Source organism: Callorhinchus milii, unplaced genomic scaffold (assembly GCF_018977255.1).
Source record: "Callorhinchus milii isolate IMCB2004 unplaced genomic scaffold, IMCB_Cmil_1.0 Scaffold15, whole genome shotgun sequence".
NCBI lineage: Eukaryota > Metazoa > Chordata > Chondrichthyes > Chimaeriformes > Callorhinchidae > Callorhinchus > Callorhinchus milii.
Window position 1 is genome coordinate 15122918 of NW_024704756.1, and position 27788 is coordinate 15150705.

General features: G+C 43.1%; 2 protein-coding genes across 3 annotated transcripts in view; both read right to left on the minus strand.

The window, feature by feature from the left end:
- The window catches only part of stag2b (stromal antigen 2b), a 54683-nt gene extending 48309 nt beyond the window's left edge, over nt 1-6374 (minus strand). Inside the window, 1 exon segment of the mRNA XM_042340573.1 lies at nt 6292-6374. The gene's annotated coding sequence lies outside the window, so the exon portion shown is untranslated.
- A 7699-nt stretch (nt 6375-14073) lies between these two features.
- Nucleotides 14074-24315, minus strand: LOC103178709 (E3 ubiquitin-protein ligase XIAP). 2 transcript variants are annotated; one of them, XM_042340693.1, is made up of 7 exons: nt 24167-24315; nt 20784-21808; nt 19149-19248; nt 18138-18213; nt 17720-17762; nt 17037-17237; nt 14074-16381 (listed from the first exon to the last, which is right to left on the minus strand). In XM_042340693.1, the coding sequence occupies exons 2-7, from the start codon at nt 21637-21639 to the stop codon at nt 16188-16190; spliced, it is 1470 nt and encodes a 489-aa protein (XP_042196627.1). In that variant the 5' UTR covers nt 21640-21808; nt 24167-24315; the 3' UTR covers nt 14074-16187. The 2 variants fall into 2 exon arrangements, with proteins under 2 accessions (XP_042196627.1, XP_042196628.1); XM_042340694.1 differs by having other exon boundaries at nt 24106-24315.
- Between the last annotated feature and the right edge of the window lie 3473 nt (nt 24316-27788).

Below are 27788 nucleotides of genomic sequence, written 5' to 3' on the forward strand. Positions count from 1 at the left end.
CAGTTTCAGATCATAATAATAATCCTTGCATTTGATATAGCGCTTTTCATGTCTTCTAGACGTAATAAAGTGCTTCACAGAATACACTGTAAAGTGAATTGACTATATTTGTAGGTGAAATGCAGCAGCCAATTGCGCACAGCAGTGTCCCACAAAACAGTCGTGGATTGAAATGACAAATTTATTATTGTTTTTTTCTTGAGGGATTATCTTCAGGGGTGTGGAGTAAGGAAACTTGCCCAAGGTTTCACCCTGCCGGGAATCGAACCCAGGTCTCTCGCTTGCAAAGCCAGTGCTCTAACCACTCAGCTACAGGACTCCACATGTAAGAAGCCACCAGAAGAGTTCACACAGAATTAAAGAGGACAGTCATCGGGTGAAAGATTTTGTCAAACATGTCAATGGAAAGAAACAGCAAACACCCTTCGCACAAAACTCCAGATCGGACCTCGATTTCATGATGCTTCTGTAAGCAACAATGGTAAATTTTAATGAGGAATACGTTGTTGCTTCCAGTTTTGAAACCTTGATAACATGCATGATGCAACTCATCAAATTGCATCATAGGAAGTCTTTTGACACGATCTATGTTCACAAATGTAGAATAACCACTGAACACTGTTTCTGAAAGCTCTTTGTACACATAGAACTATATATAGTTCTGCACAGCAGAAGGATGGAAACCTTCCATGTAATTCTTAGTGCTCTGTGGATAAAGTTCTCAACAGATGATCATTTATAGATGAAACTGCAAGTCTGGATGCCTCCCACTCTTAAACTATAGACCACTGTTTGGGGCAAGGGGGAGGTAGGCTGGAAATTCCACCAACTAACTTAATTCAAGTTCTTATTTTCCAACTTTTATGAGCTGACATACAAAGCAACAAACTAACATAGAAATTACCATGTTTATTCCAATATCTCCAAGCCTGCAATTTTTAATCTTGTGAATTTTGATATCTAATGCTCTGGGGTCTATAACAACTGCTCTCTTCCTCACCCACTATTTTCTTATCTGCAGTCAAGAGTGTTTTACACCCCTTTTTAGGCTTCATAGAACTATTACGCGATTCAGTTCAAAACCGTTGGTTCCATCTTTAAGAATCATTTCAAGAATATGTGGGCAGAGGGAAAATGTATTAGATGACATTAACTGTAATTCCAACATACAAAATATACTGCATTTAACTCAGTTACATTCCTGCCCGGTTAAAAGATCATTTCAGATCTATACAAGATCAACTCCTGCTAACTTCTCACCCGTCTCTCTATATTCAAACAGCAAAGCCTTTTACTGACGTCAAGACTGATTACATGCATTCATTTAGATACCAGAAGATCCATATTTACAACCATCATATTCTGAATATTGCTACCTTAGTTTAAATATAGTAGGAATACTATATAAGTATGTTGCACCCCAGTTTAAACCTACTTATTTATAACACATCTTGTGTGCAGGTTGAATAGGATGTGGCTGTTAACAGTTGAATTTCAGTACAAACAGCAGCACAGAAACTATTTGCATGGACAGATGCTTAGGTCTTACCTCAATATTTCACTTAAAAAAAAACATTCAGTTGGCGCAACAATTTTTTTTAAAAACCAGAATGTAACTTCCCACTCGGGTGAAATCCTTTGTTTTAAACTTCTGTTTGCGGAATTCGTCATGAATGACGAAGAAAAAAAGATTCAATTTACTATCCCCTTTTGCTTGAAATTAAACAATATATGATCTGGAAACTGTTTCTCCATCAAATACGTGAAATACAAACAGCAACTCAAACTAAGTCAACAAACCGTCAGGTCACTTTTAAAGTTATATTGTGCACTTTGGTAATTTGAGTCAATTCTGATAAGTCTTGTAGCTCAGTGGTTAGAGCACTCACTTTGCAAGTGAGAGACCTGGGTTCGATTCCGGGCAGGGCGAAACCTTGGGCAAGTTTCCTTATCCCACACGCCAAATAATAATCCCTCAAGAAAAAAAATAATAAATTGCTCTCTTCGATCCACAACTGTTTGTGGGACACTGCTGTGCGCAATTGGCTGCCACGTTTCGCCCACAAATATACAGTCAATTCACTTTACAGCATATTCTGCGAAGCACTTTGAGACGTCGAGAAGACGCGAAAAGCACTGTATCAAATGCAAGGATTATTATTATTATCTAGAAGACATGAAAAGCGCTACAGCAAAATGAAGATTATAGCCTACTCACAATCAAGGCATTTGTCCAAGCTTCCACCACTCATCTTTAACTCTGCTTTACACAACTTTAAAGAATTAAAATTAATTATGACTACATCACACAGTCTGCAACGATTAGAACAATGCCTTCCCATGTCACAATACACCTGTCGGAAGCCAAGTTACAGTCAAACCAAATCTATAAACCTGTCCTACTCAGTTCACACGGTGCAGTTAAATTTAGATCGGTGATTATTTCAAGATCAATCTTCTGTTTAAACAGAGTTACAGAAAATGGGCTATTGGGAGTGGTGAAGGGCTACAATTCGAACCAATGATACAGCACCTCCAGACTGGGATCAGTTGACAGCAGAAACTGTGTAGAGTACGTTAAATCACTATGAAATCTGGAAACAATCCAGACATTATCATTCAAATAGGGACAAAAGTTTAAACAAAATACGAGTTGTTTCCGCAGGAAAAGATGCCAACAAAAAGATTTAATAGGACTTAAACAAAACCCAAGTAGGGTTAAACACAGTAGGTTATTGTGAGAGCCACTGCCAATCTTGTGAAAATTGGGAGATTTACCACAAGACAGTATAGTGATTTCCTAAAGACACTTCCATTTTTTTAAACTCAAAAAATTTAAATTGCTCTTTTATTTCATAACCCAATATCGGCCTGGTATGCTCTTGCACATACGTTTCGAGCAACGAATCCTGAATTTCAACTGGGCAGGTGACATATTGTTAAAAATATTTCATGGAAGAAAGCTGGTGGCTCACTGTACAACTTCCTGTTTAATTGTCCATCATCTTTCAGAGCAATGTGCTGACATCACACGGAATAAGCACCTGCTCAGAAACTCCAATAACAACTTGAATAATCTATTTTAAATAGCACACTGATACTACCAAAAAACCTTTCAACCAGCCTTTTAGATTCGCTGCAATTACATTCACCGAAAGATTATTTTAATGTGATCATTTCGCTTCAAATTTAATTAAAACCTAAGAGAGAGAAAAGACCACAAACACCCTTTTGTGCTTCAGGCCAACACTTCGAGATACCTTTTCGTAAATGTACAAACAACACCCCTCCAATTTCACTGAAACTGCTCTGGGTCGCAGCGAAACATTCAGCGCACTTGGAACTTATTTAATGGCTATTTTAAAGCAAAAAAAAAAAACACTACCAACACTTAAAACAGCGCGTGTAGTTAACACACCGAGTCGATGCAATCCCAAGGTTTGGATATCCCTGGATTCAGTCACTAGTTTGGGATTTATAATGAAGTTATACGTTCACAAAAAGTGCTTTGGCCTCGCAAGGACAACCTCGAGCCCCACGACAGGACGACGAAAGCCTCGAAAACCTCCTCGAATTGCAAGCTGCAAATAATATGGAGTTTCCAGTCTAATTTTACGGCCCCTCTTGGGAGCACCTCAGACACTCGACCGCCACACAACAACAAAAAAAAGATACTCGTGTGCGCACTCAGAAATACTCACTGGGGAAGTCGAAAAAAAAAGAGAGAGAGAGAGAGAGAGAGAGTGCACAACTGGAACGTGAAAAAGTTTTGGACTTCCATGACCAGTCCCCAACGGGTACACAGCCCCTGAATATCAACACTCTTCGGGGACAAAAGTTCAGCACAAAATGAAAGCAGCCACGCATCCTGATGAGGGGATTGTGGCAGCGAGAGAACAGTCACAGAGCCATGGAATTACAGGCACAGAAGTCGAAGGGGAGGGGGGAAGGGGGGGGGGGGAGAAAGGGGGGAAAAAAAGTCGAATTACACACTGGATGGGGGGAGGTAGTGGGGGGGACTCGTGAAACGTTTCAAAGTCGAAACATACCGCCGCGAACGTTGTTTTACGCGAACTTAAAAGAAGGCCATTTACAACATTTTTTTAAAAAAAACACACACCCCCCCCACCACAAAAAAACTGCCGATTTACCACCAAATTCTGGGAGTTGCAGTACTTTCCACGCACACACACACACACACAAAAACACACTACTAGATTAGCCATAAACAGGGTGTGGCTAAGAAATTGCAGGGCGATTTATGGCGGTGGGGGGTGGGGTTGGGGGGGGGGGGGAGAGAGAAGGAAGAAGGGGGGGGGGGGGGTCTTGTTTGCTACGAAATTGTTTCCCTCCCCTTACAGGAAAGTCGGTAAACTGTACGGTTCGCGGGGATTGGTAAAACCCGACAGGAAAGTGTCCAGAAAGCGTCCGGTTTTGTGCTGCATTAACAAACTCCCAACTGGTGGGAAAGGAACAGCGATGATGAGTCCCTCTCTGTCTCTCTCCCTCTCTCTCTCTCTCTCTGAGAGTGTTTACAACATTGTCACATGGACCCACCCGGACATGATCACAGCCATTTCTTTACTCCCTTAAGAGGATTATTTACCCTTTTCCCAGAGAGACAGACAGAGAGAGAGAGAGGGGAGGGGGAGAGAGAGAGAAAGAGAAAAACATCTCAACACAACGTTTACTTGGGGGGAAAAAAACACACACACACAAACACACGCAGAGAGACAGACACAGAACAAACATTTTTTTTTAAACGAGTTAAAATTCGCCCCAACCTCTCCCTCTCTCTCTCTCTCTCCCTCAACCTCCTTCCTTCCTTCCTTCCTCCTCTTCCCCAATACCCTCGATGGCAAATTTCAAACGATAACAATCCGTGGCTTTATATATATATATATACATTATATATATATATATATACACACACACACATTTCCGACAAGGAAGTGGATTGAATGTTAGTGTTAAAACCAAACGTTCGGCTCCCGAATACAGCGTCGTCGCCACACACACACACACACAAAAATATCTTTTAACGTTTGACTGATTAAACATCACACACATATATATATGTGTGTGTATGTGTGTATTTTATATTTTGGGGGGAGGGGGGAAAAAAAGTGGGATTTTTTTTTAGAAAAAATTAAGAAAAGGTGAAGATTTGAGAGTTTCTCTCGTGAGGTTATTGCTTTTATTTATTTAGATATATTTGTAGGTATAATTGGTCATATTTATATTTAATTGGTGAGGGGGGGGGGGGACACACACACACACACACAAAAGTGGCGCCAAAAAGTCTCTGTGTGGTGGGAGGGGGGGGGAGGCTTTCCCTCCCTCTCCCCCCCCCCCCACACCCCCACATTTTAAATCTAATTTACTTTTTATATATAAAAAAAATAAAAAAAATCATTTTATATAATATTTTGGGGGCCGCGAAGGAAAGGTGATCCCTCTCTCTCTCTCACTCACACACTCTCTCTCTCCCCCCCCCCCTCCCCACCCCGAACCCCTCCCCCCCCCCACCACCCCCCACCCCGGGGCGGGAGGGAGGCCTTTCCTTCACTAGGCCCCAACTGCGAAGCTCAAAATAACAAACGGCCTCGACACGACCCCCTTCTCTCTCTCTCTCTATTTCCCCGATCTTTTCTTTCTCTCTCTCTCTCTCTCCTCTCTCTCTCCCGGGCCTCGACCTTCTCCTTCCCCAGTCTCTCTCTCTCTCTCTCTCCCCCGATCTCTCTCTCTCTCTCTCTCTCTCCGCCCGCCACCCGGGGCCTTGACTTTTATTTTCCCCCTTTCTCTCTCTCTCTCTCTCTCCCCCTCTCCCGCAACCCAACCTCGAGGCCTCTCTCTCTCCTCTCTCTCTCTCTCTCTCTCTCTCCCCCTCTCTCCTTCCCGCCCGCGGCATCAACCACCACCACCACCGCCGCCGCCGCCTCCATCTTAAGGCGCCCCCCACCCACCCCGGGCCTCCCTGGGCCGAGACCACACAGACCCCGCCATCCGCGGCCTCTCCCTCTCCTCCCTCCCTCCCTCCCTCTCTCTCTCTTCTCTCTCTCTCCTTCCCTCTCTCTCTCTCTCTCTCTCCCTTTACACGGAAAAGAAAAATAACCGTCGACAACTTTATCCCCTCACACCCCTCCCCCTCGCGCTTGTTGTCGTCGTGTGGTAGTGGGTGGGTGGGGGGGGGGGGGGGTTGTATTTTATTTTATTTTTATTTTCTCTCCCCCCCCCCCCTTCCCCCTTCCCTTCCCCTCCCTCCCTCCCTCCTTCCAGAATATTCCTTACCTCAGTAACGCGTCGGTTGTCGTCTCTCTTCGCTGTGTGTAAATCTCTCTCCTCTCTCTCTATATATATATATATATTTCTCTCTTCTTCTTCTTCTTCTCTGTCGACATATATAGATGTATAAAAAAAATAATGTCCTTCTCCGAGGGAGTGTGTGAAGGGGGGAGGAGGAGGGGAGGAGGGGAGAGAGGAGGGAGGGAGGGAGAGAGAGAGAGAGAGAGAGGGGTCGGAGGTGAGAGGCGAACGTCCCGCTCCGTTTAAAAAAAAAGCCTCTGCTTTACATCCGTGTGTGTTGAGAGGGGGTGAAGAGGGGGTGTGAGGGGGGGGGTTGTAGAGAGGGGGGGAGGGAGGGAGGGTGAGGGGTGGGGGGGTCGTTGTGGAGGGGTGGGGGTGCTCTCTCTCTCTCTCTCTCTCTTGAGGCGATGGGGGGAGGAGGGGGTGAGAGAGGGAGAGAGAGGAGGGATAGAGAGAGAGAGAAAAAAAAATGGGGGGGAAAAAAAACTCCTCTCTTCTTCCTCTTCTCCCCCCTCTCCCTCTCCCTCTCTCTCCTCTTCCTCCTCCCTCTTCCTCCTCTCCCGCGGTTGTTTTTTTTTGTAATCGGGTTATTATTTTATTTTTCTCTCTCTCTCTCTCACACACACACACACTCACTCTCTTTCTCTTTTTCACTCACTCACTGACTCTCTCTCTCTCCGCTCTCTCTCTCTCTCTCTCTAAGCGGCGCTGCGCTCCGGTTGAAGGTGAGATGCCATCTGGCGGCGCCTCGTGTCTCTGCCGCCGGTCTCTCGCTCGCTCGACAGGGCGGGCGATGGCGGACAAAGAGCGGAGGGAGAGCGCCCCCTCCCGGCCCGGCCCCGCCCCGCCCCCGTCCCGATCACCTTCCGACCTCTGACGCCCCCTACAGGTCAGCCCTCGCAACGCATCCTCAATCCGCTTCCCACCCCCCACCCCACCCATCCCCCCCACCTCCCCACCCATCCCCCCACCCCACCCATCCCCCACCTCCCCACCCATCCCCCACCCCACCCATCCCCCACCCATCCCCCACCCATCCCCCACCTCCCCACCCATCCCCCACCCCACCCATCCCCCCCACCCCACCCATCCCCCCACCCATCCCCACCTCCCCACCCATTCCCCACCCACCACCCCACCCATCCCCCACCTCCCCACCCAACCCCCACCCACCACCCCACCCATACCCCACCTCCCCACCCATTCCCCACCCACCACCCCACCCATCCCCCACCTCCCCACCCACCCCCACCCACCACCCCACCCTACCCCACCTCCCCACCCATCCCCCACCCCACCCACCCCCACCCATCCCCCACCTCCACACCCATCCCCCACCCCACCCATCCCCCACCTCCCCACCCATCCCCCACCCCACCCATCCCCCACCTCCCCACCCATCCCCCACCTCCCCACCCTACCCATACCCCACCCACCCATCCACAACCTCACCCATACCCCACCCACCCCATCCACCACCCCATCCCCCACCCCACCCATCCACCACCCCACCCATCCCCCACCATCCATCCCCCACCCACCCATCCCAGTCCTGGTGCCCCCCCCTTTGTTTTGTCGGGCAGCGACCGCGAGCCTCGGGCTCGAGACGCCGCCCGGTCGGTCGGGTTCTCCGCCACGTGGCCGAGCGCTCGGCGGGGCCCGGCCGGGCTGTCCCCCCCCCCCCCCCCCACCCCCCCACCGTGAAGCGAATTGGCCGTAGGTTTTGCCGGGGAGAGGGAGAGACGCGGCAGCCCAATTGCGCTCAGGGGTGTCCCGCAGAAGAGTCAGGGAAACGAGTGACCAAATCGTCGTCGTCATTATTATTATTATTATTTTTTAAAAAAATTATTATTCGAAGGGGCCTATTAACCCCACGGAAAAGCGAGCCGCCCGTCGGCTAACGACAGGGTTCCTACGTACTGCTCGGCAAATGGGGGGGTGGGGGGGCGTGTGGAGTAACAAACGTTGCCCAACGTTTTCTCCCTGACCCGGGAATCAAACCTTGGTCCTCCCGCTGGCGAGGCGAGCGCTGTAACCACTGAGCTACAGGACTCCACTCCTGGCCTTGCTTTGCACCCACTCTACCCACATGGCAGGAAAATGCCTTGTTGCAAGCGAGCAATGGGGTGGGGGGGGGGTTGGGAGTGGGACTCTCTTTCTCTCCCTCCAACCCCTTTCTCTCTCCATTCCCTCGGGCGAGTCCGGCCCCGGGAGAGAGACCGCGTTCCATCCCGGGCACGGGGGAAGGAAGATTTCCGTGCGTTTGTGACATACGTACATACATGCATGCATGGACGGCACTCTCTGTCCGGCCTGGATACTCTTCAGGTTGGCGATGGGTCTCCACACATGTCAGACCCAAACTAAAAGTGTTTTTTTAACCAAAATCGAAATGGCGGTGGAGGAGGTGGAATAAATGTTTGTCACCGAGTTAAATAATAAAAGGCAACTCCATCAGCCCTGGAGCGATGAGAGTCGTCAATTAGTGTCTGTTTGGCTCAATTCCAATTTATATACTTCAGAGTTCGACCCCCTACTCCCCCCCCCCACTGATAAAATTGGTTATGTGCTTTATGGTGGTTTGAGAGACATTACTGTGCAGATTGGCTGCCAATTACATTGGAGAGGCCGGTTTCTCGCAGATAGTGCAGAAACACAAAACAAGCTGTTTGTAAATGCTTTCCATTTTTGGAAAATATTGTTCTATTTATGCACATAATAATCTCTTCACCTCAAGGCGCACAAGCAGACAAAACACCGATCCAAATACAACAGCCTAATTGAACGTGGAGAGGAGAGCTTGCAGAAAGCGTGGTGCTGTTGAGTTTATTAGAGAATGAGCGAAGTGCACTTCTACAATTCTTACTTTATTTTGGTGAGGAGGGATGATGTTACGTCAAAAAAAAAAAGAGCTCTAACGCTTGGTGAATATGCAGTATACATTTTTCTATCTGGAGAATTTTTCTCTTAACAGGTAAACTTGTGTGTGTGTGTGTGACTCCAACAATATCTTTGTGTACAATTTGCACATTCAAACAGATAAGAATTTAATTCAAGGTATCCAGATGGGGTTGACTGTGAAAAAGGTATTATTAATGCCCAGTGCACGTGGATTTCTGCTGGGTATGCAATTGGATTTTAGGTTTACAATAAGTTGAACACTCATGTAATACTGGTGTATTCATCTTATGCTTCACAATAGACAAAATGAAAGTAAGTGCTAGATATCAAAGTGTAAACATATTCAGTTATACCCGGCTTCAGTACAACTGGAATGGATGTAGCAAATATTAAATTACACGTTCTGAATATAAATAATATTTCTAGAAAAATTGGTAAGGCACAATTGACTTATTTGGAAGTTAGTATTTTGTAAACGAAATTGGAAGGAGAGACAATTAATTTTCTATGAAGCAGCAAAACTGGAACATTATTCCCATTATTCACGGGGTTTAAATCTGTGTTTTTCAGCTCAATTATATTTCTGGGTTAATGAGGCATGTCATTCTCAACTGGGGGAGAAGCAGGTGTCTTTGCAATTTACCGAAGCATCATTAGCATTTCACCGTTGCCCACTTTTCTGCACACATATTCATTCTTGTATGTTTTCTCCATTTGTTTACAAAGAATCCGGGTGAAAGTTTTTGAATAAATAATTGAGGTGATAACTCACCTCACAAGAGGCAATTGCAGAATAAAACACGTATTTTTTTGGTGCGTTGAGCATTTCCAACAACATTTATATAGTGCCCTTCAAGCAGATAGCATCTTCCAACATATGAAAATAAAGTTAACACTATTTATTATAACAAAAGTCACAGCAATATTGACAAAAATACTGAAAACATGATTTAAAACCAGAAAATGCTGGAATTCATAAAACATTAATTAGCACCTGATAGGATAAGACAGGTTAATGGTTTGGGGGTCAACCCTTCAACAGAACTTTTAAAAAAAGCGTCTGATCCAAAACATTAGGTAATGTTTCTTGTTCAGGCACTGAAACAGGATTTTCTGTTTCCAGGACAGCAGTTCTTGATGTAATGCCACAAACACATAGATCAAGTTAAAGCACACTGTGCAACGACAACAACAAAATTACATTTGTATACTTATATTGGTTATCATTGAGTATAGTTTACAAGAGAACACAGAACTATTGCCCTGTTGGAATTAAAGTAGAGAAGAAATTAACAGAAACCAAGTTCTGTATCACTGGAGTTGGTATGAGTCCAGCTGGTTTCCTTGCGTAACAATTCCACCTGGTTGATCAGTAAATTAATAAATGCAATGATTAACCACATGGAAAAGTTACATGCAGTGATGACTCTACAAGAACCACTGCGGTCGGTGTACAGCAAAACTGACGTGAAAATGGGGAACTCTCAGATTGCCTTTGCCAGGGCTCAGTCAAGAATATAATTTAATCTGGCAAAGCTTTAGCTTTTGTCACATGAAGTTAGTTGTACTACGTGGCGATTTGGCTGCATTTTGGGTATTTATTTGCGGAGGAGCAATGTAGCTCTGTACAGCGCCATGATGATACCCCGTCTCTTTGAAAAATAAGTTTTAATGTAAAAGCAGCAAAACATCAGGCCCCCCCACCCCACCTCCCACCATGGACAGGTGGACTTTGAGCCACTCTGTCTCGCTCTCTGGAACTCCAATCCAGAGATCCTTCAACCTCCTCCCTCCCCTCATTCAAGCTCCGTCTCGGGATGTACCCCTTTGACCGTGTGTTTGGGCATCCTTCCCGTTCCCCTTTGATTTCCACCCTCAGCTCGGGGCCTAAAATGCTGTACATAACACTGATTAGAATTTCAGCCTTCTGGAGTATTGTATGCAGTTCTGATTACCTGAGAGGTACAAAGGTGAACAACAAAGATTATTGCAAGTATCAGGAATTTAACAAAGTTAAGGCAGATTCTTTTTGGACAAGAGACCTTCGGATGATGCAACTGAGATTTTCAAGATTACGAAGAGGATTGATAAAGCTGATCATGACGATTTATTTACCGCGGCGTAGGGTTCAAACCTTAGGGACTGGAGCACACATTAGGGAATAAGGTATGCAAAAGCAGTCAATCAGAACATTTTGGCAGAGACCTGCGAATCAAGTTGCCAAGGAACGCTGCAGTAGCAAATACTATAAAAGAGTTCAAGACAGCCAGATGCATTTTGAGAGAGAGTATTGAGGAGTAGAGCGAGAAGGGAAGTAGGCGAGGATGAGATCAATTTCACAGTCACATGTGAATAGGCTTATCACGTCTGTACAAGCCGTCTTGAAGGGACGCAGTGGCGCATTAATCAGTAAATTTCCTACTTCTTCTTTCCCTTTGATCTTTTTTCCTCTCCCTTTCCCTGCCTCCAATTTTCTCCCCAAGGTGCTGCATGTGATGTCTCACTCTCACGTATCAAACGGTGCACTATTTTTTTTTTGAAGTTCAGAACTGTCAGTTGCTGAAACTGTGCCAACGTGCATCAGAGCCAAATCTTAAAGGGCTGCTTGCATCTTTGCACTGCAAATTTGAAAGCCATCCAAAAAAAAGCAGAAGCTAAATGCAACGAGAAAAGTCGAAAAACATCTAAAAATTTCATCCGGACAGTATTGCATTTTTTTTAAAAAATGCATTTCTTAATGAGTTAGGAATTTTAAATCTAACACCAGGTGTTACCTGTTTCAGCAGTTTTGTTTTGACTGATAATGGAGCTTTGCAGTGTTGCTGCCAATTTAGTAAATGCTGCAATTTAGAGCCAATGTGATTATCAGAGCTGCTCCCTGTCCCAGGGGAATATTCAGCATGTTTGGGCACATAGATACATACACACAAGGTACACACATCTATTTTCCATACCCAAATCACCAACGGCTGCAGAAGTCTGGAGAAAATCTGATTTAATATTTTTAAGGCATTGATAGATAGCACAATAGCACAGAAACAACTTTTTAAAAATATATATATATATCCCACGAATTCACAGATGCTCTCAACAACAAAAATGATAGATTAAAGATGAGTGACTCAATGATGTGAGGCAGATCAATCTAAGATTCAAACATCTGTAAAATCCAGTCGTATTTCTTGTCACCAGTGTGAGAAAAAGAGTGCGGGGTGGGGGGGAGAGAACTGGAGAGGTTGGAGAGGCCTACAACTAAAGAATACACCAAAGGCAATCAGTAACGTTAACACAGTTATTAAACCTTTCAATAAAACTTTCAATTCGGAAATCTCTCTTATTTGCATCCGAATCATACTACAGGTACTTGCTGCACTGAACCCAAAAAGGTGTTTGAAAATTAACAGACCAGAATATAAGTTTTGTAATTGATGCCAGCGACTGAACTTTAAACTTAATTTTAAGGACCAAATCCACATTTGATGTTTTGAATCTAAAATGGGAGTTTGCTGCTTCACAGCACCAAGTAGGAAGGCACATGGCTAAGAGATTGGATGGAAGGGGACAGGTTTTTTTCTTGAGAGCAGGGTTACAGGTAATTTTGCTACAGCTGCATGTTTTACCATTTTGAATATTATGTTGTCGATACTCTCTTGTGAATGTTGAATGCAATTAGAGCAGCACCGCAGCTCCATGGAAAATATTGCACGGCAAAACTATGGGGTATGTTTACATCAGGACCACTGAGGGATTGAGAGTCAATGGAGATGGCCAACTTATTTCAGTTATAGCTCATTTTAGACTGTGAGGCATGTTAATATATTCAGAATCAGTTCAACTGTTAAGAAGATCTACTCAGCAGCTGCTCTAACCAGATCACTATTGCAGATAAACGTTAACATAACCCATCACGCAGTATTTGCTCTAATCGCTTCCTGTCACTTCTAAACAGCCAACAGGCAGCCCACCACAGTGCTTAAAAACCTCCGAGACAGTTTTCTCCCCTCCAAAAAAAAATATAAAGAACCTCCCGTTGACAATATACGTTACCGAGGTGTTGAATTATTCCACTGAATAACTTCGATTTAGGTAAGACGAAACACCCCAAAGCTTACAAAATACAATTGATCAGAAATGAAGTGAACATCATTGTTGACAAATGCGTCAGGTGCCCTGCGCACCCACCATCCCATAAGCAATGAGATGAACAAATACTTTTAATTTGGACTAGGAAGGGAACACAAATCTGGATAGCACCCGGAGAGACTGTTGCGATCGAAGAGCAATAACAGACAGCGCTTTCCTTTCAGAATATAAACCGAAAATAATCTTGCAATTCAACCGGAGCAGAAGTGACCAGGACGACAGGGTCAAATTGCCAAGCACTGCAACATTTTGAAGCCTGTGACATAAGCGTCACTTTTCATCTTTAAGAGTAACCAAATTGCCCATTGATGCTGATTTCGAAGACTCTGGCGAGTAAGATTGAAACCAGCGAAAGGCCAATCCAGGAGCAATCCAATCAACTGAGGCATTCGCAATGCGAGGCTGAGGTTTGGGTCAGGGAGCAAAGCTAAAGAAACGGCCTGGGTCCAAGTACTTTCTCACACGGCAAAGAAATCGAAACAGAACAGTGCACAAATTTATCGTATTGAACCGTGAAATTCGGGGTGTTTTTTATATCCAACTTGCTTTGATTTTTTTTTCATATAAACTGAGGACACGCGTAATTCCTCGGAATCCTACCAGGATTGCTGTTGAAATGGTCATTAGAACAGGTTGACCCTGCAAATTTTTCAGCTTTGTGATGAGCGACAATGCTGCATTTCCATTCAACACAAGCGAGGGATAGTCATGTAGATTCAAAAGAAAATTTAACGATCAGCTTTTATTATGCACAAGTTCTGAGCAGCAAAACAATTCATTCTTGCACAATTACTTTAAGAAAAAATATTTAACAGAGTAATGGACAGTAAATTAAAACATAGCAAAATCGAAGTACATTTTGAAAACAATATGGTATATTTACCAAAATTATCCACTTGTCACAGCCATATTAAATATTCGCTAACGATCCTGTTAATTCTTTATTTGACATTTACTGAAAGAATGAACTAGTTTTTTTTTTAAAAAATGACCAAAATGGATCTGCGCACTCATTCCCACGAGTTCGACCAAGAATCTAGTTCTAGCATCTTAATTTTATACTTTCTTGTGCGACTTGGGATGAGTAGAAAGCAACGCCTCTCAGTTTAATTTAACGCCAATTTATAAATAGCTTTTAAAAGAAATGAAATCTTAAAAAACTGATTGTAAGAATTAAACGCTCTACATTTGCGTCTTAAAGCAGCTTGATTTAGTTTATTATAAACAAGACAAGTTCTCAATATTCTGTGCCATTGTTTTACAGCACAACATTCGGTTAGTGTTCTGCTATGTAGGGCAGGATTGAAGCAGCCGTTTCAGTTACACCATGGACTTAATTGTCTGGTCCATGAGAGAACCTAAAAAGTTATTTCAGGTCCCATTGGTCCACAATTTCAGTCCATACAAATCATTTGAAGTTACTTTTTTCACTTTTAGTTCCAATCTTATTTATCAATATTATATAAATATTGCACCTGTGACTATAATTCTAATACTAATATATACAATTCCAAAAATTACCTTTTGAATTAGAATTTCAAATGAAACTTAGAATCTGTACTGAATGCATATATACTTTTTCAAAAATCCACAATTCCCCTTCCCTGGAACCATTTTGCCACAATGAGTTTACTTCAGCTTTTAATGGGATGCTTTATTCTGTAGATCAAGGCACCATTAGTACTTTGTGATAGGATAAAAAGGCACAAACAAGCTAAGCAGGTTTTCCTGAATTCTCTTACAGAAAGATGGGAGTGTACTACTTATCTGGCAGCATGCCAAGGACTGACATAACAACCATGGCGTGCAAATTTGATTAACACCCAACATTTTTAATCCTTGCCAAACCATTTCAAAAACTGCATTACATACTTTGCACTGTGCTGCCAGCTCAATACATTCACTTAAGGTGCATTTTAAATTTGCACAATAATGGTGGAAGGAGAATGCAACCGACTAAAATTGAATGTTCCAATCTAATGTACTTGTGTATTTATTCAGCCAAGTGATTGAGGAAGCCTAGATATGATTGAGGAAACCTTCCTGTAAAAGCACATACCTAAGGAACAATGTTGTCAGTTTAAACAAGAATGCTACTACATAATTTTAAAAATGAAAATACATTTGAATAAGAACAAATGACAAGCAGAATGAATGGCAGCTCCACTAAATAGCTAATATATTAACTTCAGTATTATATATATCCATACAATGTTAGATACTGTACATGTTCTTCAGGTAACAACAACTTGCACTTATATGGCGCCTCCAAGCAGGGTACCATCTCAGAGTGCTTAGAAATCAGTATTTATTACTTTATAATCAAAAGGAACATGATTTGTAGGTAAAGAAGACTTTCATATAAATTATGGCGCATGATCAACCACCAAGAGTTTTCCAACATAATAGACAATGTCGTAGTAATAGTGAATTTCTGCCCAACTTTTAAGAAACCTGTGGATTTGGCACTAATCTAGTAAATACCATTTACAGAGAAACCCTGTTATAGAACGCAATTGGCTGGGTTCATTGTCTCAATGTCATAAGTGAGGTGCGGAAAAATGAGGGACTTCATCATTAGGGTTACCGCTGACATCACATCCTATGTATTGTGTGTGATGCACAGGAAGAACTACAAATGTCACTTTCAGGATACTGTACATGATATTAGTGGCACTTCTTGTGGATAGCATGTATGCACAGGCCACCTCCAACAGTGCAGCCTAAACAGGATATTATTGGTGTGCATAGGCTTAATAAAATCTCAGCAAATTTAATTATAGTAAAACCCTTCAGATAAATTATATTTACTTAATAGCAAAGCTATCGCTCAGTTATTAAGACATGTATATTCTAACTTTCTCTTGAATTTTCACGCAACATATAGGGCAACTGGAGACAGCAACAGAACATTCTTTACAAGTCGCGACATGACCACAGGGTACAAAGGCAATGGAAACATCTCGTTCCCAGCAAACTTTGCAACACTTCTCTTCCTTCAACTTTTTCAACTGGTCTTCCATGCTTATACCTATGAAGATTAATAGTGAAAAAGCAATGTTAAAACAAGAACTCAATGTTAGAGAAATTTGAACTAATTTATCCTTTTTAAAACCAAAGCATAACATTGAACACAAAAAGCATATGATCATAATACAGGAACAGAGCAAAGTTCAAACATAAGCATATCAATGGAAAGGTAATAATAATCCTTGCATTTGATATAGCACCTTTACGTCTCAAAGCGCTTTAAGAATGTACTGTAAAGTGAGGTGACTGTATATTTTATGGGCGAAACATACAGATGCTAGTGTTAAAACTATGTATCCTTCAAAGAATTCTATATAAGTGTTTTAATTCCCGCCCTCCTTTAACTTATAGAACTCTTTCATTTTAGGAACATTTAAGATTCCTTTCTATTTCCCTCGTCGTCTCCTGAAGGTGCTGCACTGTAACCTTTTGGCCAATCTTCATACACCAGTCCAGACAATATATATCAGCAGAAAATTAGTGCCTTTTAATGAACGTAATGTAGAGAGATATAAACCATGGGAAAGCCACAACATATCCCCTGGCTACAATGAATATCTCCATTTAATTTGCAGACCATGATGTTTTCTCACCCACTTCTCCATTTTAAAAGTTAAATGAAATGGGTTGAATAGCAAGTAAAAACTCCAACTTACTTTTATTTGGTTTGTCACCCTGTTCCACATCTTGGGTTCCTCCTTTTTCAGCTATCAGTAGATCTGCAACAAGAGCTTGAACAGATGTGTAGTTGTCACCCATTGCCTGAAATTTTTTTTTAACTAGCTCTTTCACCAGCGATCTGTCAAAACCCATTCCAAGAGCACCCTGAACTGCAGCGGTTGTCATTAGCCGGTCTTCTGAAAGAGCAAGTAGAAAACGCACATGAGGATATTAACAGTGACAAAAAACATCACAAAAAAAATCCCATTGGATTGCAAACAGAAGAATGAGAATAGATACCCAAGGACGGGATTGAAAAGAGAGAGAATGCTGGGTGAGAACAGTATCAGCTGTGACAGCCCATAAAGCATTCTGCCATGTCAGCCCACCCCAACAGGCCAGAGGCATAACAAGTCATCAGCTGCAATTTAGAAACAACTGTGCATGCATAAATTCATGCATGGATGTTTGCTTCAATATTGCCGCCAGGCTCTGAATTCCTCTCGGCCTCTTTAATGCAGTGGAATCCAAACAGCAGCAGCCCAAGGCGCTTTAGAACTCGTTCAAGTAAATCCCAGCACCAATCGATTTTTCGAAGACATTTCACAATTCTAATCTGCAGGAAAAAATGGGATTAAGGTGTAAAAAATATTTAGCAGTATGTAGAAAAAATTCTAACCTGGTTCCGGTTTAGAAAGATAGTCTTCTGGTAACACTCCAGTCTGGAATAAAATTACATGTTAATTCTCGTATTGATAAGTCTACCCCCTTTTAGAATCACATTCTTGCAAACAAGGATTGAAATTTAATACCAATGTCAGATATCACAAAACTCAAAAACTCGTGCTTTATTTGTTTCTCATATTGAAAATAGATTCACCTATTTGATAAGCACAAGTGGCATCAGTTTTTAAGGGGGGTTTTAGTCCTTAAGATAATCTTCTGCATTGCATACAGATATCTAAAGTGACCAGCGTATGTATACTTGATAAGAAACAGAAGTTCAGAAAACACAGATTGTTGAATTTTATTAAGTATGAATTCACCTGAATCTGATTAGAAGAGCTACATTAAAACAATTATATACTGTAACTTACCGTAGAATTGAACAATTTCTTTAACTGAACTTCATTCACAAAAACCTGGCCTTTATGATGAATCAGAAAATCACAGCTGCAATGATAAACAGTAGAATTATTTCTCAGGAGTTTCTACAAATAGTACTAATAATCCTTGCATTTGACATAGTGCTTTTCATGTCTTCTGGGTGTCTCAAAGCACTTCACAGTACTGTAAAATAAATTAACAGTTTATTTGTGGGCAAACGCGGCAGTCGTGGATTGAGTGACCAAATTTTTTTTTGAGGGATTATTATCGGGCGTGTGGAGTAAGGAAACTTGCGCACGGTTTCGCCCTGGCGGGAATCGAACCCAAGTCTCTCGCTTGCGAGGCGAGTGCTCGAACTACTGAGCTACAGGAAATAAGTCAATCTCAGATTAAATTCATAGTGATTGAAGCAATTTGCTCTCCAAATCTACATTTTTAGAAAATGTCATCCCAGTCCTAAAACAACCACAATATTCCTGGAAAAAGCAACTACAAAATTCAGGACCAAATAATTTATTGAATAAAAATAGCAGTAGAAAAATGGCTTAACACCAATTCTTAAGTCTTTTTGTATATTATATATATTTAATAGAGAGAGACAGAAACTAATTTGAAGTTTTCAATGGGCTACAAGACCTCAAGGGTGGAGGAAGAAGTGTGGAGAGAGAGCAGGGGAGAAATATAGAGAATTAAGAAGACTAAAGCACTGCCACATCAGTTAATATTTAATTAATTACTCCACATTAAAAGTGGTGAATATGTGGAAAGAACACAGGGAAACTGCAATGGGATATTGTGTCTCCAAAGTTGAGAGGGAAATAGATGGCTATTTGGTGGAGAAATTGAAGGGAATGATAAAGAGTTGTGTTGGTCTTTTTTAATATATATATATATATATATGTAAGAACACTTTGATTTAATTAACATTTTTAAGTTTGGGGGCTGCCACATTGACCACAACCACCCATTGGAACTATCCATTCCAATATTAAGCACTTTACCCTGGAAACCATTTTGCGTGCTGTTCCCAGATGTCATCACCAGATTCCCAATTTCTCAATCCTCCATCACAGTAAAAACACTTCACGCTGTCTCCATCACCTGAAAATGAAAGAATAACATTTCTTATTGTGTGCTTTAAACTGTTTTAAAGCTGTCTGTAATGTCCAGTGCACACTGCACCTTCAGATAACCATATGAGATAAGGACTTCCATTTTCTAACAGAGCAGAGACAATAAGATAGAAATCAGGATTGTTCCCACCCGAGTTCAAGAGAGGCAAGAGCACTTGTATTGCCTGTACTTAGGTTTGTCTGAGATCTCTCTGTTCCACATTGACTCTGAGTTGATCCTGCCATGCACAATACAATTCAAATCTACACTGCTGATGGTGCAATAGTGGGAGCATAGTGGGGATGAGAATAACTGACTTGGCAAAGAGGTAGGTCTTCAAATGGAGCGAAATTATCATAGATAGGCCTAGCTGCTCATGGGATCTTCTGAGACGAGAGTGGGTCACAATTATAATTGCATTTATATTGCACCGAGTGCCCAAACCTCAAATGAATTAATCGAAAAGGTTTTCAGGCAATTAATCATCAATATGGTTTCCCAGAAAGTTATTGAGTTTAAAATTTCCACAATTGAAAAAGGAAAGAGCATGAAACTTTGCCTTCCTGATATGAGAAACTGACGATAAGCAGAAAAGGGATGTTTAGGATGGATCCATTGTGACTAAAAAGATTAATCTTCAATCAAAGAAATGGGTGTGACTTCCATGTGACAGAAATTAGACAATTTAGCACTTTCCCTTTTTGTATAGTACAGCAATACAGCAGTTCATTAAACTGATTCCCACCTGTGTATTACAAAAATGTTTACAAACTGCAAATAAACAGGCCATGTTGTAGTACTATCAATCAGGCCAAATGAATGTTTTGCTACATTTCATATTTTGTTCCTTATTATTTATTATTAGATCATCCCCAGCAATATTGTGGTTATTGAAGGAGGGTACGACAGTTATTATTTTTGCAAAGTGGCTCTTCAAGTTGAACAGGATTTTGTTTAGGCTTTTTATTTATTTTCTATTCCCCAAAATGCTCAGTCCTTTCCTGAAGGCAATGAAGGAACAGCTCTACTGCTCCTTATTGCAATTCATTGACCCATGCTGGAAAGTGTGAACATTCAGCAAGATTAGAATTCCCTGTGATGCCCTGCCACAAGCAAACAGCCCACAAAAGTATTCAGACTAAACTCATGCATGCAACAATGAGCATGCAGGCAAGTTACTGAAACATTACTGATGGCTCTGAATGAGATGCAAGAATATAGGAAATGCAGAACAGTGAGCCACCTCTGCCACAAACCACTTTATGATCTACGTCCCACAGCCTTTCCTATGCCACCTTCCCACCATACCCCTTAATATGTTTACTTCCCAAGAATCCACCCATTTCTCGCTCACTCCCTTAACCAAATTCCTCAGCAGACTTTTCACCTATAACAGGATGAAAAATAAAAGATTTTAATCTGACAGAATGCTTCAGTTGCATGAAAGAAATGCAATTTGAAAACGTGCAAAGTAACAAAATCCTGTTCAACTTGAAAATATGCTGTATTTAGATTTTTAGTACCTGTGCTGTAAAAACCAGCTCTCGCAAAGTCTTCAACATTATGAAAGTAACCTGCTGACGACCTGAAGGTTTCGAGGCGTGCATCAAATGTCTGCTTGTCTGGGTGTCTGGGAAAACTGGAAAAGTTTGCTCTTGGTTCGTTATTACTTGAAGGGTGGATTGCACCTGCAGTACAACTATTTTGTTCATGGGGTATATTACCAACATCATATCCCAAAACGAAGGAACACATGGGATAATGTCTCTTGTGCTCTAACATGGCTCGATCTCCAGGTTCCCAGTTTTGCATTAATCCACCACAACTGAAGCATTGAACCTGATCATTATTACTGGTATAGTAAAGTCCTGCTTTGGCAAGTTCTCTCGGAGCTACTATGCCATAGCTAGGCCAGTTACTGAAGGTATTCATTCGATCTTCTTCATTACACATGTCAGGATTTCTAGGTCGTAGATGAGACATGTCTTCAATGCTTTTAGTTCTCACCGCATCATCAATAGGAGAACTTAAATTATTTAATTGTCTATTAATATACCTAGGGGTTCCATTCTCTAACAGTTGATGACCTTCAGCATATGTGGTTGGCATTTGCTCACTGTTCAACCATGAACCGTTAATAAACTCACAGGCTGGGAATAGTTGCCTGTGTTTTCCGACTGCAGAATCTCCATGTTGCCAGTTTTCTATCATTCCACCACAACTAAAACATCTCACCTGATCTTTAACACCAGCGTAAATGAACCCTGCTCTGGCCAATGTTCTTTCAGAAATAGGGACATCAGATGGAAAGTTTATAAATGTTCCAAGCCTATACATCTCATTTGAAAGGTCTTGTTGACAGTCTGTTGTAATATCCATGTTGATCCTGCTGTGCTGTAGGTTACTTTGACAGTTATTTCAGTCTTTGTTAATCTGTTTCCACAACTCAAAAAATATAGAAATTTTGCAGTGAGTCAGAAAACTTATTTTTAACCAAATCTCATCTGGTCCACCTCTCTTATGCGACAAGTTACTGCTCCTTCAGATTCTGTAAAACAACAGGCAAAAGTTTTTTTTATAAAATGTAAACACGCATTTCAAACCGTCAATGTATTGCAAAAAAATTACACTCTGGAAGAACATATGGTAGACTAGTTCTTATTCTTGGCGAGCCTTATCATGGGAAATAGTAAATAGAGGTTTTCATTATGTAAGTGTTTTACACAGTTCCTGAAGCAAATTGTTTTACTTTTTTAAAAAAACGTTATCAAATGACTCAGCTGGTATCAGTTTTAAACTTGTGCTGCGGATGGGAGGGGGTTGAAGCCACAGTTCTGGGAAGTCTTCCAGTGCTTTTGTTGTAGTTTTCACCAAAGTTCCAGTACTATGTGTAATTAATACAGCATACAGGAAGCAGAGATGACTGAAAGCAGCAGCCTTTCAAAAAAGTTATGCTTAATGGGATACCAAAAATTATATTTACAAATTACAGCCCAGTCTATACAGGCAGGTACAAGTAAACAAATAGAATGATGCTGTTCACCCATATCACTCATCTGCAATTTTTTCCCCGAAATCCAAAGAGTCACAAAAAATGTGTCATAATTAACACATTCTTGGAATCAAAACGATCCACCAATGTCTTTACACACACACAATAATTTATATTTACAGAGCACCTTTCACATTCTACATGCACACTAATAAAGTCACAAATAGCTAACAGTACAGCATTAAAAAATTGCAGTGGCATTTCAGTTTAAACACTAGATGCATTTGTTAGAATCATTTAAAACAGCAAACCCATTTCCCATGATAGGGCTCGCCAAGAAATAAGAATTTTTGCCGTGGATCAGACACAACAGGGTGAGCAATGAACGAGCAAATAAAATGCAAAGCTTTTTGTTAGCAGTGCACCTCTGTTGTCGCCAAGGTTTTCAAAAAAAGAGACAAGAGTTCCACCCAGAAGCAAAACTGAGCCACAGTGTGATTTCCATGGTGTTGGGACTCAATTCCACAGGCGCAAGCAAGGCACACCTTACACAAGCTTGCACTTTACACAGTACCTTTCACACAGGTTAAAGTCTCAGAAGAAAAGGGAGTTTCCCTCTCCCAGTGTCTTGGTCAACAAATCTCCCCAATAAACTGGGTCCCCCAGTCCATGACTGTTTGTGGGAACATTGCTGTATGTAGATTGAGTGACGTGTTCCACCCACAAAGTGCACATTCAACACACGTTACAGTATAACTTGTGAAGTGCTTTGAACTGTCTTGACGGCGTGATAATGTGCTGCCTCAAATGCAAGGATTATTATTAATAAGGAGGTCTTCAGGCCAGATCAGAAGGAGGAGAAGGAGGGTGTGGGCGTGGCAGGAGCATTGAGCGAGAAAGTTCCAAAGTTTCGAGGCTTAGTGGCTGATAGCACGACTGCCGATGGTGGAGAGGAGGGGACGAGGAACAAGCTGGAGCCAGCCGAGCGGAGGCGGAATACAACAACAACAAGATTGCATTTGTAGAGCGCCTTTCACGTCGGGAGGACGTCCCAAGGCGCTGGACAGTTGGGTCGGGACCCGAGCCTTGGGGGGGAAATGGTCAGGGTCAGGGTGAGGGGAGGGGAGGGAAGGAGCGAGGAGGGGGTAGCGAGTCGAGAGGGGAGCTGAAGGCACTGTCGAAGAGAAAGATCTTGAGACCGACCGACCGGCCTCGAAGGAGGAAAGGGAGGAGGCGGCGAAGGCACTGGGGGATGGAGTTCCAGAGCCTCGGGGCTGAGCGGCTGAAAGGGAGCAGCGAAGTAAGCAGAGCTGAGAGGGCGCCCGGAACGCGAAGGGATTCACGGAGACGGCGGCGGGGATCTTGGAAGCCGATCTGAGCCGCGATAAGTGAGCCAGTGAAGCCTGGAGAGGGACTGGGGGGGGAATAGGGCACTTTACGGGCGCAGAGCAATTCACAGGGCAAAGCCAGGGGGTAGGGGAGGTGGGGGGGGGGGGGGGGGGGGGGAGGAGGGAGGGAAGGAAGGAAAGGTGGATGACCCAAGAGGTAGAGGAGATTTGAACAGAGGTGAGCAAAGGGCAGAGAGTTGGAGGTGGTGGTGGTGGTGCTGGGGGGGGGGGCAAAGGAGTTTGACTTCGGTGAAGTGGCCTGGGTTGGGTGTTGGGGGTAGAAAGGAATGGGGTGGGGGGTGGGGGTGAGAAGGGAGTGAGAGAGAGAGAGAGAGAGAGTGAGAGGGAGGGAAGGAGGGAAAGAAAGGAAGGAAGGGGTGGAGGCAAAAAAGGCCGTTGGGACTAACAATCAGGGACACAAACCACAGAAAGAGAGAGAGAGAGAGCTTGATACTCAGCACGCACTCGCTGTCACACAGACAAAGATGGCCGAGTCAGTCAGTCAGTCAGTGAGTGAGTGAGTGACCTTCACGCGGCGCAGACTCTCGGTCGGGGGCCTCGCGCCCTTCCCTCGCACTTGAATCTTCCAGACTCGCCTCGAGCCCAACCGTCCGATCCCCTCCTGCGTCACGCGCGCGAGACCACCTCTCTCTCTCTCTCTCTCTGTGTGCGCGCGCGCCCCCCCGCCTGTCAATCACTCGGGAGGGCGGGGAAATCCCGCGGTAACCCAGGGCAACCACCATCCGATTGGTCCCGACCCACCCACCCCCCGGGCTTGGTCGTGACGTCATGTCCGTGCGGCCCCGCCCCTTCACCTCTCACCTCTCCCGCGCCGCTCGCTCCTCCCTCCCTCCCTCCCTCCTCCGTCGGTCGCGCGCGCAGTGACGTACGCACGCACGCACCACGCGCGCGCACGCGCACCGAGGCGTCATCGCCGTTAATTCCTGCGAATCATTAAAAGGGATTTAACTGAATAATAATAATAATAATGAGGTGGAGGAGGAGGACATTCCGCCGTCAACACATTCCGTGGCTTTGTAGCTGGCGGAGGGACGGGGTACAGAGAGAGAGAGAGAGAGGGAGAGAGAGAGAGAGGGAGGGAGCAGGGAAACAAAATGGAGAAGGGGTGAGAGGGGGGAGGAGGGGGAGGGAGAGAGAAAGAGGAGGTGGAAAGAAGAGGGAACCAGAAAAGGGGGGGAAGGAAGGAGGGGGGTCTATTGCTTGGATTCTGCGACACGCTTGGTCCTTGAGAGCAGGCGGCGCCCCCCACCCCCCTCCCACCCCCCCACCCCACCCCGCCCGCCCCCGGATAATAATAATAATAATAATAATCCTTGCATTTGATATAGCACTTTTCACGTCGGGAGGACGTCCCAAAGCGCTTCACAGAACACACTGTAAAGTGAATTGACTGTATATTTGTGGGCGAACGCGGCAGCCAATTGCGCACAGCAATGTCCCACAAACAGTCGCAGATTGAAAATGACCAATTTATTATTGTTTTGGTTTTGGAGGGATTATTATTAGGCTCTGTGTGGAGTGAGGAAACTTGCCCAAGGTTTGGCCCTCTGCCTGGAATTGAACTCAGGTCTCTCGCTTGCAAAGCGAGTGCTCTAACCACTGAGCTACAGGACTCCACGGATGATTGCTTCGGGCAACTCCACAACCCCGGGAGAAGGCTTTTAGGCTGCGCTCCGCGGAAGCGCAAAGGTCCCCCATTCACCATTTAGCCCACAAGATGCGCAATCCGTCCACTTCACGGTACATCCTGTGAAGCGCTTTGAGGCGTCTGAACGACGTGATAAGGCGCTATATTTGAATGCAAGGGATACTATTATTGTTATTATTCGGTGAACGGGATTGAATTAGAATTAATATTTTCTTTTGCTTCGTGACCCGCATGCGCGTACGTGGATGGGAAACCTGTCACCGTGCGTGAGAGTATCCAAACCAGACTTGAGAGCTTCGTTGCACCCCATCCGCACGTGGAATGATGCTTCATCTGAGAGGTGTGCGAATGGGCGAATAGATCTTGAAGGTTATTTATTTTGGAGTGAATGAGAGCTGAACCGAATCATGTCTTTATCGAATATTCACACATCTGTATTTCCAGAGATTGTCACTGGATAGCAGTCAGGATTGAAAAACATTTCTGATATGTCTCTTCTGTTACCAAGACAAGCACCATTGAAGCCTTTGTTACACTCCAACTGCTATCTTGTTGGAAACAGCTAACATATAACAGAACAAAGAGCCAAACTTGGATCTAACTGGTCTGTTAACCGTGTTTACATAATGTGTTTTCATAAATCCTCTGATGCTATTTGAGACATCCTCCTGATGTAAAAGGTGCTCTATCAAATGCAAGGATTAGTATTTTGTTACCCATTGAGCCTAAAGGGGATCTCCTCCCAGGATTTGTTGTAATGGTAGTGTTTACAGGAGGTATATTAGAGTCAAATACAGAGGTGACATTGTTTCATTAGCTGCAAGAAACATAATATACTGTATGTGGTGATAGAACAATATTTCACTTAAATCTTTATTTGGGAGATTTTGAAAGTGTCAATTAAGCAACTTGAGAGAGAGGTGAAAACTACCTTACAAAATGGTAAGGAATATTCATGTACATTCAGTTATAAAGTATAAATTTAATCCTGGTAAACAGTTAATAATTGTTGACAGAAATATCATTATGGGTCCATGTATTGTGATACAAATAATGTTCACAGTTACCAGCTGAATAAACTATAGGTATCCAATTGATTTTTTTTGACAGGAAGTAAATCCCATGGATCTAGTCTACAGGGTATATTTAAAATAAATGAGATGCAATTATCTTTGGAATGATTTTATATATAAAACACTGAATTGTTTTATATTAGGGTTAGGGTTAGGGTTAACTCTGAAATCTAGTTCCCGAGAGGGGAGCAGAATGGCTCAATGCTGACTGATTCGCCCAGATGGGTTGCAGGAGGAGGTGAGGTCATGGTCAAGGAGTCTGAGGTTTTGAATTTGACATGCTGGTTAACCCAAACCCTAACTGAAAGCTGCCGAAACCCTCATCCACATCATGGCCAGGCTCGATTATTTCAATGACCTGCTCACTGGACTCTCGCAACTCTTCCTTGTAGAAGCTGCAGACCTTCTAGGGCTCTGCAGTCCATGTCCACTCCTCCTCCAGGCTCCGCGAGCCCATCATTGCATGGCTCAGCATGTCAAATTCAAAATCCTCAGACTCCTTGACCATGACCTCACCTCCTCCTGCAACCCATCTGGGTGAATCAGTGAGCATTGAGTCATTCTGCTCCCCTCTCGGGAACTAGATTTCAGAGTTCCTCTGCGAAATTCCCTCCCTCCCACTATTATTGCAAAGAGAAATAGCCTGGAGGATGGTATTTCAGACATTACACTTGTGTTTCAAAGGACAAGCAAAACGGTAGGAACTTATTCATATTCCCTAAACAATGCTGTTGTGTCATTTTCTCAGCCAACATCTAATGTAAAGCTGCAATAATTACACCGTCTGGCATGTTTATGGATCAGTGACTGAAATAATAATAGTGTTCTATGATTTAAGATCTGGAAATGGCACTACTGGACAAGCTGGAGAACAACTGCCTTTGTTGGCTGTAGCTTCATCTGTGCGCAACAGATTTTTGGCTACCACCTGATATCATGGTAAAAAAGGTTGGGAGTATTCCCAAAGTGATAAGGGTGCACTCACTCGTGTATGTGTTCTACACACAACAAAAATAGGTGAGCATATAATTAATTGATGTGGCTAAGAGAAATAATAGGAAATTATAGTACATTGAAATGATTTATTCACTTCAAGGTAGGATAATGGTTCGTGCATAGGATTATGTGGATTATAGTTGGATGAAACTGATATGTTTTGCAATGCCATCATTCTCATGTCATTGATTAACACGAATAGGTGTGAAAATGAATCTAATCTATCCTTGCATTGTGAGGGTAGAACTACAGTACGCAGAATACACAAGCATTTTAAAATGAAATGTATAAAAAATATTTTAGTGTCCCTTCACAGAAATGGGGTACTGTGCAGTTCCTTTGTTATAGTTTGATGTTCTTTACAATTCATACGATAAGCAAATTCAGCTCTGGTTGTATGCGGAATGCAA